The 16,314-nt window shown below is 51.5% G+C and overlaps 1 protein-coding gene across 10 annotated transcripts in view; it reads right to left on the minus strand.

Moving 5' to 3' along the window:
- LDLRAD4 (low density lipoprotein receptor class A domain containing 4) overlaps positions 1-16,314 on the minus strand; it is a 428,295-nt gene that overhangs the window by 194,116 nt on the left and 217,865 nt on the right. For 9 of the 10 annotated variants that reach the window (XM_017951482.3, XM_017951490.3, XM_017951496.3 and 6 more), the window contains one exon: positions 13,412-13,552. The exons of the other annotated variant lie outside the window; for it this stretch is intronic. In XM_017951482.3, the coding sequence (XP_017806971.1) occupies positions 13,412-13,552 (141 nt within the window). The remainder of the gene's footprint in view (positions 1-13,411; positions 13,553-16,314) is intronic. 10 annotated transcript variants of the gene reach the window in all.

Here is a 16,314-nt window from a genome sequence, read left to right on the forward strand (position 1 = left end):
AGGAAAGAGACCGCAGCAAGCTCCCTTGCCCTCTGCCACGTAAGCATAGAGTAAGAAGGCACCGTCTGCGGACCTGGATGCAAGCCCTCGCCAGACACTGAGTCCGGCAGCACCCTGATCTCGGACTTCCCAGCCTCCAGACCTGTAAGATGCATATTTCGGTTGTTTATAAGCCATCCCATCTGTATCAGGCCATCTCTTGCATTGCTATAAAGGAATACCTGAGATTGGGTAATTTATGAAGAAAAGAGGCTTAGTCGGCTCTGGGTTTTGCAGGCTCTATAAGGAGGCACAGTGTCGACGTCTAGGCAGGCCTCAGGGAGCTTCTGCTCATCATGGTAGGTAAAGGGGGGCTGGTATCTCACACTGGGGAGCAGCAGCGAGGAGTGAGGGGGGAGGTGCCTCACACCTGAACAACCAGACCTTGTAAGAACTCACTCACTACCTCGAGGACAGCACCAAGCCGCGAGGAATCCGTCCCATGACCCGAACACCCCCCACCTGGCCCACCTCCAGCACTGGGGCTTACATCTCAACACGAGATCTGCAGGGGACAAAGAGCCAAACCTATCACAGTCTAGGGTACTGGTAATAGTAGCCCAAACAGACTAGAAACATACATATCAGGACTTCTGCCAAAGACTATTTTTGTGACCTTGAAGCGGTCATTTAAATTCTCAGGCTTTAGCTTCCTGAGTGCATCCTGCCCAGCCACTTCCCAAGGCACTCTTCCCATCGGGCCGCCCTGAGGAGCAGGGGTTCTCCAGACCCCGCCAGCCGGTGACGGTGGCCTCCCTGAGCACCCAGGCTCAGGAAGATGTCCCTCTGTCCCACACTGGCACTGTATAGATACTGGCTACAACTTTTAAGGGCCTTCTCTCAAGGATGCACCACTTGCACCGGGACAACAGGTGCTGGGGCAAAGGCCCACCTCACACACTCCTGCACTCCCATCACCCAGCCCCCTGCAGCCCTGTGACCTGCCCACAGAGCCTGCGCCCATATTCTCACACACTCTGCACTCTCCCACATCACCCAGCCCCTGCAGCCCTGCACCTGCCCACAGAGCCCAGCCCATGCCTCACACACTGTACTCTCCCACATCACCCAGCCCCTGCAGCCCTGCACCTGCCCACAGAGCCCAGCCCATGCCTCACACACATTCAACACTCAGAAAAACACCTTCCATTAAGTATCCCAAAGATGGGATGTTTTGTACGACTCAGTGTATAATTTTCCACAAGTGACTACCCCAAACATGTTTTCTCTATAACACCCTCCAGCCCCCTGTCCAGACATAATTTTTCAGCAACTATTTCTCCTTCAACAACTTATGAAAACTAATCAGTCTTGGGATCTTCTGTTTTGTTTTTGGGGGGCGTGGGGGGGGTCGGAGAAGCTCACTGCGGAGAAGCCCCAGGTCCTGTCATTTCCAGTTAACGTCTCCTAACATGACAGCGGACACTGAACCAGAAGGACGAGAGGAGGCAGCGGCCGCTGACCCAGAGGCCTCATGGGGCTTTAGCGGGAGGCACGGGCAGACCTGGAAGGGCGGGGCCTCTGCCAGCCTTTTAAGGTCAGATTGGCATTTACAATTCTGGGTTCATGCCAACCCCTCTCACCCAGGAAGAGACAACGCTCAACACTTCTCTCTCCAGAGCCTACGTAAACGGGAGAGGGAACTCTCTCGGCAGCGTGTGCCTTTGGCTGTCCTTCCACGAAAAGTCACGTGCAGTCAAGACACAGGCTTACATCCCGTGATGGCAGGTCCATCGTTTTGCTTGACTGGCTCAGCCACCACCCCGGCCCCGTGACAGAGAGAGCGGTTGGGCCTGAACCCACCGCCCGCCCAACCCCAGACAGGGAGAACAGCTGGCATGCAAGGGCCCGCGGCAGTACACCTTACCCGGAACCACAGCTGACCGTCCCCCAAGATCTAAGGGTAAAAGGCCAGAAGTGTAGCTCAAATTCCTTTTTCTCTGAATTTTTAGAGTAAAGCAAATAACAGATGCCCAGCACCCCCAATAACAACCAAGAGATAGATCAGGATGCATGAGACAGCGCCATGGCAGAGCCATCCACAGCAGACAGCCTGGCTCAGGGGCCCTCTCCCAAACAGGTGTAAGCCCAAACACACACGTGAGCCTGGGGTCACCCCACTGAGCCGCCGGGGTCTCTGAAATGGGGAGATGCACTTTATGGTCCCAAGATTTTAAGTGAACAGAACCAAGAGGTGGTAAATTCTCACTTAGCATGAGGCTCCCCTTCCAGGCCTCACGGCTGGCAGCAGAAGTGCTGACGCCCACAGCCCAGCCCCTGCCATGTGTCCCTTCCCTACAGGCCATCCCAGGGAATGAAGTCTCCGCCCTAAGTGGAAGGTCCCTGTGTGAACAGCAGGCACAGGGTCTAGGGCAGGAAGGTGCCCTCTAAGAACAGCTGGACCCTCTGGAGGACCACGGCAAGTTTTTAGGAGCCGTCTGGAAAAAGGACAGACCCACTCGCTGCTCACAACTGCAAACTTCTGAAACAAGATTTCTTTTTTCCCTCTCCAGTGATCATCAACTTTGAAAATATTTTTTATCTTTGATCTCTCTTTTCTTTCTGGGAAGGAAGAAGCAAAAAATATCTTCTTTTCCCTCTGCTATTAGCTCTTGGGACAGAACGAGAATGGATGAAGGAATGAAAAAGGGATTACTGCAGAGTTCAGGTTGCTGGTTTTATCCCACGTTGAAGCTGACATGACTGAAAGAGGCACCAGCCCAGAGGGTGGATTCAGAAGTCCAGCCCTCGGAGGGTCACCCACCTCTGCAGTCCACGACATACCTCATGGCAGCTTTAGACTTCAGCTTCATTTCTGCAATTACTCAAAGACGGTCCCTTCCGAGTTTCACTGTAGTACCCTTTTGGGTAATTTTTTTCAAGACGAAGACGTGATTAGGGCCATCAAGCCAAGCGACAAAGCACCTCCCAGCCGAACGGCAGGCTGCTGCGTCCCGCCCCGCCTTGCCGGTGTTCCCCCAGCCTCCGCCCCCCAATCTCATCTTCACCGCAACATCTCCTTCCCGACTCTCGCCACACTTACACTGGGAGTCTTCATGAGCAGAAACTCACTTCGGATGTCACATGAACTCCATCCCTGCCACTCAGAAAATAATGAGGAAGACAAGCATCACGACTCTGCAGGCACCCAAGCGCAGCCAGGCAGGTGCTGGGGAATGTTTTACCCACTTTCCTGCAGCTCTGCCAGTCGTGGAGCTGCCCGGAAGAGACCCGGCGTGGAGAAATTCGCAGAGATTCGTAAAAAGAGAAAGCAAGCCCGGCAAGCCTCTAAAACCCCTGCAAATTAAGATGCTAAATGAACAGTCAAGACCAACGGTTTCGACAAGAGCAGTGCCGAGGGTGTTAATACACACAATTAACGCAGGTCACCCCGCGGGCTGCATTCCCGTCTTAACCACACACGACGACATCCTCCTTTTCACCCCAGCTCCTCTCTGGCCTTTGAAGCCCGAGTCTGATATATATCATTCTGCATTCTGGGCAGCACGGCCTAAATCAATAGAGTTATCATCCTACAACTGTCCTTTCACGCCCTCCCTAATGCCTAATAATTGTCAAGTTTGCACTAAAATTGATCAGTAACAGAGGGCCCTTTCTCTTAGCACCCCCTGTCCCTACACCCTCCCGGCCGCCCCTCGGCCTCCCCCCGGAAGCAGGTTCACATTGATTTCTATCTGATTCCAGGAGAGCCTGCCCTGACTTTCCCCAGTTACTTAAGCCGGCGTCTCATTGCGTGTCCTTAGAGACCAGGGCTTTGCTCAGGCAGAGAGCGTCTAGACAGTATTCATGGCCCATCTGTCTGGCACAGCCCAGCGGATGGCAAACTCTATTAGAACTGAAACCATTTTTCCCTCCCCCTTCTCCCATCCCTCTTTCCCTTTGCGAAGCAGGAATCTGACACTGAAAATTACTATCATTGTTGCAATTCTCAAAATAGCACCGCCAGACTTTCATTAACATCCACGCTAGACTACTAAATATTTAAAGAAGTGGATAAATTTCATCTGAAGTGGGACAGCCCCGCACACATGAAAGCAGTAACAGAATCAAAATGTAAATCTAAGAGGTTGTTTTTATCCGAGTAAATTTAGTGTCACAGCAGGAGGAAATGATGCCTAAGGTTTATTAAAACTTACCCTCCCATTTGTTCTCCGCCTTTGTTTATCTGAAAAGGCAGAATTACCGTTTAAGACCCTACACGATTTTAATTGATCAGGAAACCGTCTTGGAGAAACAAAGGCAGCCAACACACGGGGCGGGACCGGGAGGGGAGGGTGAGGCTGCTGGCACCTCCCTGGGGCTCATCCCACAGAACCATTCAGGCAGGAGTGAGCTGCCAGTGACAGTCCCTGCAACCCGATCCTGTGGCCAGCCCAGAGAGAGGCACATTCCCCTCCACATCTTGTTTTAAACACCACCTTGGGTCACTGTCACAGGCAGTAATTGCTTTGCCATAGATTCTTTTTTTAAGTCAAAAAAAAAAAAAAAAAAAAAAGGAGCGTGGGGGCGGGGAGCCCCGTCCAAAGCACACTGGCTGCTCCGCAGAACAGCCCGATTCATTGAATGTGGCCTTGATGGAGGCCAGCCAGAATTACGTCTGTGGAAGCCCAGAGCCCCTCACCCCAGCCTCGCTCCAAGGACCACCACAGCCCGGAAGACCCATCTGTGCCTCCTGCAGTCAGCAACGGCAACGCGGAAAGTCCAATCTGCCGAATGCCAGAGGGCCCCGAGGCAGGCCCCACCCCTCCCAGCACAGCTGGAGATGCTGAAGCGGCCGATGCGCTCACACGAGAGTCAGAGGGAAATTGGGGATCAGAGGCTAAAAGCCCACGTCTGGCAGGCGGTGAAGCGGGGAGGGTGATGGCAGAAACAGCCGCCCCCATGCTGAAGCCACGCGGCCTCTCACCTCCCCAGGGCAGCTGTCATCATCCCCATCCTCCTGCCAGAGCAGCGAGTCAGAGAGGAGAGTTGGCTTCTGGGTCACACGAGTGCTACCTGGACAGGGCACAATCGAAGACGGGATAGTTTATCAGTTTCTGGAGCAAACCCCAAGGGATCAACAGAATCCACGATCCCTGACACACAGGGGCTCTGAGGTCAATTTTTCATAATCTGCTTGAAAATCCAGCCTGAAACCAAAAATCGTCATCTATGTATCACCTGAAAACGTTCATCCGCTGTGGCCCTCCTGAATAGAATATGGTTGGTTTGATCCCCACCATCAAAGCCCTTCAAGCCTTTTAAGAACTGAGGAGCAAATCCCTATCTTACTGGAAAAATACCATGGGAGGGGAAAACAGCACCTCCAAAGACAGACAAAACCACGGCCTGAGTTCAACACCCGGCAGCGGCTTGGCTGTGTAACTCTGAGTGACTCACCTCACTGCCCTGAGCGCTGCATTCTTATGACCTTTCTAGGGTGCTTCTGAGAGATAAACAGATGATACCTGTGAACAGTGAGCACCCGGCAAACAGCAGCTGCCTTCCCAATTCCCTTCCCCAGGAAGCAGTGGACCCTCCAACAGATGATGCCCACCGAGCCCGTACCGTGGGCCATGCATTACTCCAACTGCCTTTCCTGCACGATTTCAGTAAATCCTCAGAACAACCCTTTGAAAGAGATACCAATATTATCCTCATTTTACAAATGAGAAAACCGAGGTCCACAGAGGCTGAACAACTTGCCTAAAGCCACAGGCAGGGAGTGGTGGTGACTCCAGGTGACACACTCCTGCACACATGCACCACACAGCCTCACCCTCACACACAGACACACACATTCATGCACATACGCACCAGAGACTCAACCTCACACGCACACCCACACATGCACACACCCACACACTCACATACATGTACATACACATTCTCATGCACACATGCACCACACACCCTCACCTACACACATACATGCATACACACGCACACTCATGTACAAATACACCAGACTCTCACACACGCACACACACTCATGTATACGTGCACCACAGACCCTCACGCACACCCACACCCCCGCACAGACACGGACACAGATACACTCTCACATATATACGCACCACACTCACCCTCACACACGTGCACACTCATGCACAAATCCACCAGACTCACCCTCACGCACGTGCACAGACACGTTCACACAACTGCATACACACTCCACCCACGACACACCCACGCATGCATGCACACACCAGACGCACACTCTCCGACACCCACACACTTGTGCACGCACGCAGTACTCCACATTCTCACACATGCTTGTACACACACAAGACACAGTCCCACTCGGGTATACTCACATCTCATGCAAGCACACACAGACTCACATCTGCTCGCACACTTACACGTCTTTAGGGCCGGCCAGAAGCACTCCACGTTTCCTCTGGGCTTGACACGACCGGTCCTTCCTACACAGCAGACAGATACTGAGAAGCCAAAGGTCTGTCCGTCCAGGGCTGCAGGACTGGGAAGGCCTGACTTGTCACACGCACGGTCAAAGCTGATCACGCTGTCGGTCCCGAATAAATGCTCACCAGAGCAGGCTTCCACTTTGGTTGGTTTGGGTGTTTATGGCAGTCTAAACACGCTTGGGAAGGACAGGCAGTTTGCGGGCACCGGCCTTGTGTGGTCTCTTCCTTCGTCTTCTCATGCAGGCTGCCAGGATCACGTGGACATTTTCAATCCTTGCTTCCACTTGCAAGGTACTAGGCCATGCAAGCAAAAGCCTTTTTCATCCTCTGGTCAGGCTTGAGTATTCTAAAATAATAATATTCATCCCTACACTCAGCAAATATTTACAGGGCCATGCACCATATGCTACATGCTCCAGGCACCAAGGCTTCCGCAGAGACCGCATGGGCACTGATCACCTGGCAACCACGCTCACACGATGCTGGGAGGCAGCAGAGAAAGGATCAGCGGTCTCCAGTCAACACTCTTGAGTGTCCACCATGTGCAGTTGACCTTTGAACAATTTGGGGGTTGGGGCTCTGATCTCCGTGAAGTGGAAAATTTGTGTGTAACTTTCAACTCCCTGAAAACTTAACTACTAATAGCCTACTGTTGACTGAAAGCCTTACCCATAACATAAGCGGTCGATTCACACACATTTTGTGTGTCATATGTATGATATACCGCATTCTCACAACAAAGCAAGCTAGAGAACAGAAAATGCTGAGGAGGATCATAAAGAAGAGAAGGGGAGAGGGCTGAGCCCCTGCACGCCTGGAGTTTAACCTGGAGTTACACCGGTCACTGACCATCCCCAAATTCCAGATGGGACCTGGGAGTTGGCTATCCAAGTGTAGCAGAGGGGGCTCCTAAAAACTTTAAGTGTATGCATCAAACACAGTTCAATTCATCAGTTCATAATTACACAGAGAGGAAATCTAGCGGTCACCCGTGCAGAGTGACAGGGAACCCTCATCCTTAAGTTAATGGATCCTATACGATATACACTTCAGGGAAATCAAACTGTTGATGGGGAGTTTCTCTTTATAGACGTATCCCCACTAATTACTGGAGAAAAAAGGACAGAATTTGGTGGTGACTGTTTTGCAAACCCAAATGCCCGACGGTGTCACACAGGAGACCAGCAGACACGGTGTACTCCTGACAGAAGAGCTGCAGCGAGATAGTGCTTTCCCACCCCGCGATCACACCCGAGTCTCCCCCGGCCTCTGCACTGCCTACCACGCGGCAGCAATGCTGTGGGACAGAGAAGCACGTTCAGTGACTCCACAGGAAAGTAGCCAGCAAAACCCAGAGCACAGAAACTGCAGAACAAACAGGCCAGACCCCTCCCCCCAAAGTCACAAAAAGGAGGAGGAGGAGGAAGAGGAGGAGGATGAAGAGGACGAGGAGGAGGAAGAGGAGGAGAGAGACACAGGAGGAGGAGAAGGAGGAGGAGGAGGAGGAAGAGGAGGAACAGGAGGAAGAGGATGAGGAGGACGAGGAGGAGGAGAGAGAGACAGGAGGATGGAGGGAGGGGATATAGATATGGAGGGAGAACCTACAGAGTCAGAGATCCTTCAGGAGCAAAGCGATCTACGATGCCTGGGGCTTCTTTGGATCCTGGCGCAAACAAATGATAAACAGAACAAACCGAAACGCACATTTATAAGACAACTGGAGAAATATGAACTCGAAAAGGACATTTGGTGACTATTCTCTAATATAGAGAATCATGGTTAAGGTTCACTGCAATCATTATAGGGAAAAAAAATAGAAGCGTCTAGCATTTGCGAGCCCTAGTTATGCACAGGTTTCCTATGCGGTTATGCGGTTATAAGCCTGATCCCCAAGTCCTCAACAAACAACATGCTTGGGAGGTGGGAAGCTGCTGGCCTAAGGCGGGAAGGAGGGCAGTCAGAGCTTGGTGCCTACAGGTGACGAGGAGGATGCCAGTCTCTTTGGGGGAAAAATGAAGAAGGTGGGAAGAGTTGGTTTCGGAAGTAAGATAATCAGCTCAGATTTTAATAAGTTGGGTTTTATTTTATTTGGTTGTTATTACCCTAAATGGCAATGGGAGGAAAAAGTTTCCTCCTGAAAAGTCCTGAAGTCATAATCCTGGCGTAACTGGGTGCGTTTTGTCAGCTCCAGTCCATTTGATTTGGGGTCAGTTTTACGAGGTCTCTATACAGAGGGAAGCGGCTTCCCCTGACGCTCCAGTAGCAAAGGGGAGCTGCTCCTCTCCCCGCTCTCCCCGAATCAGATCCTCTCAGTTACCTGGAAATTCCGCTGAAGCTCAAAGGGAAAAGCTGTGGCTTCTTGTCAGTGCCGACGTTACTCTTCAGGTCCAGAGCCGAGAATCCCTCAGCAGAGCTGGCTTCGGGGTGTCTGTGCTCACCAGGGCTTTCGGAGGAGGTGGCACTTCCCAGGCTGCACAGACCACTCAATGATCACTTCTGGACCGTCGAAGGAGCGCTGCTGTCCCCCAGTAAGATGTGGCCAAGGGGCTTTGGAAACGTAGCACCGCAGGATGTCCTTGGCTGGGCAGGAATGGTGAGGTGGCGGGTCCACCAAGCGGGATGCCAGTCTCAGGCTCCCCGCAGCTGGCTGGCTAGCAGGTGGCCTGTCCGGGGACCAGGGCAGGAGGTGGAGCCTCATACACCGGTCTCTCTCTCTCTAGGCCCAACCCATTTTCTCAGCTGTGCCCCACGCAGGCCCCAGCCACGGCCTTCTGTCCCAGAACAGCGCCACCCTCATCGCCACCCTACGCTCATGCTCTTCTGGGCCCTGGCACTCTGTCCTCTCCTCTCGCCACCCAGCACACCTCCTCCAGGAAGCCACTGTGACCACGAACCCAACCAGGAGGAATCTGTATCCCCCGAACCACGAACAACTGGACCCGCTCGGCCCTCACTCCCTCACTGACTGTGCAGGTGTGAATTCGCCTCCTGACTCTCAGCACCTTGACAGCAGCGTCTATATTTTCCTTCATTCCTCGTTTCCACAAGGCCCAGTACAATGACCAGAGAAGGTACTTCATAAATAATTTTGTTTGTGTAAGGAATAATTTGTATAATTGTTTTATTTGTGTAAACAACAAATAACTGTGTTTGTATAATCTGTATGTTTACTACTCAGGGGTACAGTATTTTGATAGAGCAGCCAGAGAAAAGATGTGACAGAAGCTGGTGACTGAGGCTGATGGGATATTTCCTCTTCCACAGAAAGATGTAGCCAGGAAAACCCTTTCCCCAGGAGATAACGGACGTCAGCCCAGACCTCCGCGTCCACGCACGCCAGCCCAGACCTCCGCGTCCACGCACGCCAGCCCAGACCTCCGCGTCCACGCACGCCAGCCCAGACCTCCGCGTCCACGCAAAACCCTTTGATGTCTCAGCAGAACGAAGCAGCCTCGGTCCACGGATAACCTGGCCACGGTGAGGAGAGGCAAGAGGCAGACGAAGCCCACTGTGCCTCAGCCTCCGCTCCAAACGCGTTTTTGTTTGAAGAGAAAAGCTACTTACAGCAACTTTCAGAGCTTCTGTGATTCTTATTATTGTTGGCTTTAGAAACAACAGTCACATTTTCTTGCTAACCTTAATTCACGCTGAAATTTGGCAAATATCAAACGGGAGATACGGCCAAGACCTCTGAGCCGTGGAACGTACTCAAAGTTAACGGCACGGACAGGAAACCAAACTGATTCTAGCTCATCTGGAAACCCAGAGGTCTCACCTCGCTTCAGCCTCAGCACCCTCAGAGCTGGGACACTGAGTGTATCCTTCGGGTGGGAACAAGGGAACACAGATCGCACAATCCTGCTCCTAAGCAGGAAGAACGAGGTACCACCTTTCCGGAGCGTGGTGCTTCACAGACAACAGTTCACGTGACACTCTGACTCCGTCCATGTGGAGACGATGGGGACCTTACCGTCAGAGCGGCGCACCACGAAAGGCCGGCTGTCTGTCCGCTGTAGGAAATGGGCTGGTCAAGGATCCAATAAAAAGTGTCATCCGCTGACACCCACTGACAACCGGAGAGGCTCTGAGGCAGGTTCACAGCTATTGACAGGAAGTGAAATCTCCCTGTTCACTGCCCAGCAGAATACAGGGAAGAGAATATGTATCTATTCAACCTGAGGCCACCCTCCGGCCTCCTCCCCTGGGAAGCCGCACACCTGGCGGAGGTGAGCTGCAGCGGAGGACAGAGGAACCACCACCTGCCCCGGAGTTCCCAGCCACACGGAACCATCCAGAGGCAACCTGCGCCGTGAGTGTCCCCCCATGACCACTCAGCCAGCTCCCTCGGGCACCTGCAGAGAACCTGAGGGGAAAGTGGGGGCAGCCACGGCCCAGGTCGCAGCCTCCCCAGGGGACAGAATAGGGAGAATCACCCAGGATCGCTGGGCAAGCGCACTTGTAGACACCTGTGCATTTCTGCTCTGTGTACGGAACGGCTCTGACATTACAGACGGCCCAAAGTCACAGCCGCGCACCCCCCAGGAAGGGCCACATGGGGAGTGGAGATGGCAACTGCAACACGATGACATAGACTGTGTTTCCCACAGACGTTCTTTCCTGCAGATGCGTGCATGGCAGGACTGTGCCCGTTCCACAGGGAGAGAACCTGAGCTGAAAGGCGCTGTCGCTCCCCTCGGGCGAACCGTGAACCCAGATCAATCTGAAGCCACAGCCACGGTCCTGCCCTTTGTCCTTCCATCTCCTGGTTCTCCAGTCTTCTTAGAAGGAGTATATTGTAAATAATATCCCATTTTAGCTATAAAGACAAAAGTTCTAGTCATATCTGAACAGTGGAGGGCCAAGAGTTTGCCAACAGGATGGTAAGACTCCTCTGTTAGGACAAAGTTGGACCACTGACGGATGTAACGGCTGCCCTGGCTTTTAGGCAGAATTGAAGTGCTTGCATTTTAAAAAATGAGTGGAAAAGCAATCTGGAGACAGGCCTTAAAAACTGGAAAGAATAGTGACAAGAAAGGGAGCGAGGGAGGAAGGAAGGGGAGGAAGGAGGGTTGAAAACAAGGACGCCCTCAGCAAAAGGGCCCTGTAGTAGAGGGGGAGGAGGAGGAGGCCGCAAACACAGAAGAAGCCTGTGGGGCCCCCCAGAGCGGAGGCCAGGGCTCCAGAACTCTGACCCCAGTCAAGGCAGCACACAAGGTCCTGATACTCTCCACACAGCTCACCTTGGTGTCTGCTGTTCGTCAAGTCCAGAGAAAACAGAGTAAGATGCTGCCTTTCTCACCTCCTTCTAAGACCCCAGCCTGAGCTCAGGTCATCTCTGGGTGCTTAGTGCCTGGAATGCGCTGCTCTAAGCGCTGTCTGTGGATTGTCCCGTGTGATGCTCCAACAACCATTCTTATGCCGCCATTGTGCAGCGGAGGGTACTGAGGCTCAGGAGATGAAAACAACATTGTTCCATCCACGTTTCCACCATGCAGACAAGCAGGGTTCCTCAGGGCTCCCGGCCCTCTGGCCTGCTGCCTGCTCGTCCTCAGGGAGGTGCTCACCCAGCTCCCAGTCCCCCGTCCTGACCTGCAGCCCTCCTCCCTCCTCCTGCACCCAGCCCTGGTTCCCGCGCTAAGTAGGACAGCCAGAGCGAGTGCCTCCGGGCCATCCTGGGCCTGGGGGCAGCCGGGGCCTGTGGGCCAGATGACTCCAGCTGAGAGGCAAAGCTGTATTACACAGAGACGGCTGCATAAAACACGGAGCCAGGGCCAGGCAAGCACGCGCCCACCCCGGAACCTCTGAGAACGGTCTATGCAACGCACAGAGATGGGACTCAAAGAGCGCTGGGTAGGAGAAAACGCAAATGGAAACACAATGGAAAAACTTGACAAAAACTATTTGTACCATAAGACTCTTGAATTTAGCAAGCATAAATAGCAGGCTTAAAACGTGCTAGAGCACAGTCATTTTTATATTGGGGACATACATAACGTGCCCCCCAATATAAAAATACAGTAGGAATAGAGAAAATAGTTTCTTTTTTTAAATCTCCTCCCATTTTCACATTTGCAGCACTGGTATTTATGTAGTCTAATTTCCATAACAAAAATTTTAAATCTGTCTCAAATATAACTCCTCAAAATAATGTCAGTAAAAATGGGGAGAGACGCTGAACGCATCATAAAATGGTCTAAGAAGGCCGTGTGAGGAGGGTCGGCCCGGCCAACGCTCTTCCCAAGGTGTGCAACTGCAAGCTGATCCTCACCCTCAACCCCCCTCACTTAGCCCAGAGAAACACGGAAAACAGTAAACCACCTTTCCTAAGTTCAGCGGGCTTTCCAAACTGCCTTCTGTCTCTTCCCTTCTCACAAAACCCATGAGACCAAAAACCAACGAACTTCAAACTCTGACTCCACTTCTTCAAATTCAAGAAACGCTCAAAGCCTCAGCCTTGGGGATTCACACGTGTCAAGACCTCACTCAAGCTGTTTCCATCCAGCATCTAACAGAAAAACACATGACCAGAACCTTTAAGGATCCCATGCAAATTTTTCTACTTTCCTATTTCAGTTGCATGATGAATTACGGACCTTCCACATACCTTTCTTTGCTAATTTAAAATTACTTCTGAAGTAAGAATGTTGGTATAAAGAATACTAAAATCAATATATGATTTCCTGGAATCCAGGCATTGCTCAGATAAATAGCAAAAGCCTATTTCAAAACACAGCTCCGCCGACCACTTTAGAGAACAGAACGAATTTCCTACGTTTAAACACGCCGCCCCTCTATCCTAAGAGAAGAAAACATTTCCTTTGTGAAAATGCAAATCTCTTTCTGGAACCAGAAAACAACCTCCTTCGCAAGTCCCAGGGACCCCACCTCCTAACCGCTTCCGAACCACACCAGACAGTGCCGCCCAGGCGGGAGGAGAGACTTACAGTTGAAGATGCCCGGAGGCGGGTGCTCGGTCACCAGGAGACAGTTCTCTTCGTCACTGTTGTCCCCACAGTCGTTCTGTTGGTTACAGACCAGCGAACCAAGATACAAGCATTTACCGCTGGTGCAGGTGAATTTGCACTCTGAAAAAGTACAATATAAAGCATGGAGCAGTCAATGCAAGCTTGGTGCTCTTGAGCGGCGACTGTTGCCGGTTTTTCTTTCCCCCATGTGCATGCCATGATTGTCTGGGAGCTCAGACTATCTGCAGAGCCCAGGACACTACACTTGGAGAAGGGCCATCTGGGTAAGGACCTTCCTTGTCTGAAACACACAGGACGGTGCCCTCCTGCACTCCACAGGGGCGCCAAGGCCTGCCACGCACGCCTCGCCCTACGGCACTGCCCACACGAGTAGCAAGGTGCCCTCTTTCTTTCCACGGCCTGCTCTGCAAAAGTCATAGCTGTGGGGCTCTATTATTCGGTTTGAAAACATCCTTGGCAGTTCTCCACACCTCCGAGAATGGGGGAGCCCGCGCAGCCAGCCGTGGCAGGGGCCGGCAGAACTCAGGAGCGCTGGCTTAACAAAAGGACACTGAGACATTTTATTTCCCACTTGCCACCGTCTTGTGGTGAGAATCTGGACAACGTATTTCACCTCTCAGACGTTCATGCCTCAGAAAAATCAGGCATGACACCAGGCGTGGGTAGCAGTGAATTTATAATGTAAAACATGGGGAAATCATGTGTGCTTTCTGCTAAAGGGCCATGCTGGCAAGTTATAAAAATAGGGCAGATCCCATACCCAAATCCCTACAGGCCACCCTGAACACAGACTCCCTAAAATCTGTACAAATCCATATTTGAAAACGGAATTCAGTTTTGTAGGACTTTAAAATAAATTTGCACACTTAACACATTACCATCCGTTTAAGCAACGAAGAATAAAGGAAGTTACACAATTATATACACTTGAGCACAGAAAGGTCCACTACATCTTACAGTGACCGTCATCCTGCATTCTGAGTGTGTGCTTGGCCCTAGGAGACCACAGAGGCTGGCAGGATTCACACAGCACAGCCCACTCAGTAGACAGAGGGAAGACAGAGCCTCCGGAGGAGTCCCGGGCTCCTCGCTGCCGCTGACTGTCGCAGCCTCTTCCTTTTTCCAGGCCTTGGTTCTGTGTCTGGAATAAGGGTGGCGGGCCTGGATCAAGTCCAAGGTCCTTTCAACTCAAATTTTCCGTCATTCCAATAAAAGGCTGGGCATCGGCACACCAAGGCCTCCTCCAGCGACGCGAACCATGTGTGGGGCTGCCCCAGCCCAGCCTGCCTCTCGGGGCGAACTATGGCCCACAAGATAATAACCTTTACCTGTTGTAAAGAAACACAACGTAAGAGTCCTCAAAGTATTTCTGTGAACCTGTATAAAAAGGGTATTATAATCCTCCATTTGTTCACATTCTCCTAAAAGAGTGTAGAAAAAGAAACCAGCCGAGCTGCTGACCTAGTTTAGAATAACATGTGAACGCAGCCCAAATGCACACCCACGCGCGCCTCGCTGGCGGCACCATCCAGGTTAGAAGAGCTGTGTGCGGAGGGAGGCCGGGCCACGTGGTGGGGGTGCGGCGGGAGCCAAAGGCTCTCTTTCCATAAGGTGGAAAGATTAAAATCCAGCTGTTTGAAATCACATTTATGAAGTAACATTGTTTTTAACTTAATGGAAAAAAGGGATGTCAAGGGAAAAATTTATCTTCCTTTCCAAAAGAAATATTGGACTATGGATTTACACCAAACATGAAAAGCCCATTAACCAAAAACAGGTACTCCCTGTGTCGCTAAAACGGTGATTGGGAAAAAAAGGAACACGAACCTGAACTGAATCAAACTCTAACTAAAAAGTTCACCATTGCTGTGCTTTGAAAGGATCCGAGGCTAGACTACCATATTCAAGTTGGTGTGGAACGTTAAACTACCCAAGAAATGAGACCACATCCACACTTCACTCATTTTAACTTGCTGGAGGGAGACACGACAGGCTTGCAAGGAAATGAATTCTGCGACTCATTCGTTCATTCACATAACCGGTGTATGAGCCGCGTCTATGTTCTGTGCTAGGTTGGAAATGAATGAGCTAGCCCTCTTCAAAGCGCTTATGGTATGAACTATTTTAAAAATACGAGCAGTGACTAATTTGCCGCTCCTTCCAAGGCCAAACATTTCCCTTCTTTATCTCCTTCGTGTTCTAGAGCGCCGCCCAGCCTGTGACAGGCGCTCGGTGAATCACACATTTGTTGAATAAATGAATGATCTGATCTGAGCCTCCTAAGAACCCCGTGAAATCATCAGGGCAGATATTATTCTTCCCATTTGATTCCGTTTTGCCTCATCTCACCGCACTGCCTCAGTTTCCAGATCCACTTTCAGGAAAGTGAGAGACTCACTTGCAACGGGCGCGGCCCCACGTATAATAACGAAGCTCCCCAAATCGCCAGTTGTCTCAAGTCGGCTCAACACCAGGCAGCACTAACAAGGCTTGTGCTACTCATGTGCTTGGTTCTTACTTCTTAGAGAACGGAAATAACATCAACCTATTAAATTTCAAATTCAGTTGGGTACAGTGACTCATACCTGTGCTCTCAGCACTTTGGGAGGCAGAGGCAGGAGGATCATTTGAGTCCAGGAATTCTAGACCAGCCTGGGCAACAAAGCGAGACCCCGTCTCTACAAAACAGTTTAAAAATGAGACAAGTGCAGTGGCCACTCCTGTACTCCCAGCTACTCAGGACACGAAGGCAAGAGGATCGCTTGTGTCCAGAAGTTCAGGGCTGCAGTGAGCTAAGATCACGCCACTGCACTCAAGCCCGGGTGACAGAGCAAGACCCGGTCTCTAAAAAATAAAAAAAA

This window comes from Papio anubis, chromosome 19 (assembly GCF_008728515.1).
Source record: "Papio anubis isolate 15944 chromosome 19, Panubis1.0, whole genome shotgun sequence".
Classification (NCBI taxonomy): domain Eukaryota; kingdom Metazoa; phylum Chordata; class Mammalia; order Primates; family Cercopithecidae; genus Papio; species Papio anubis.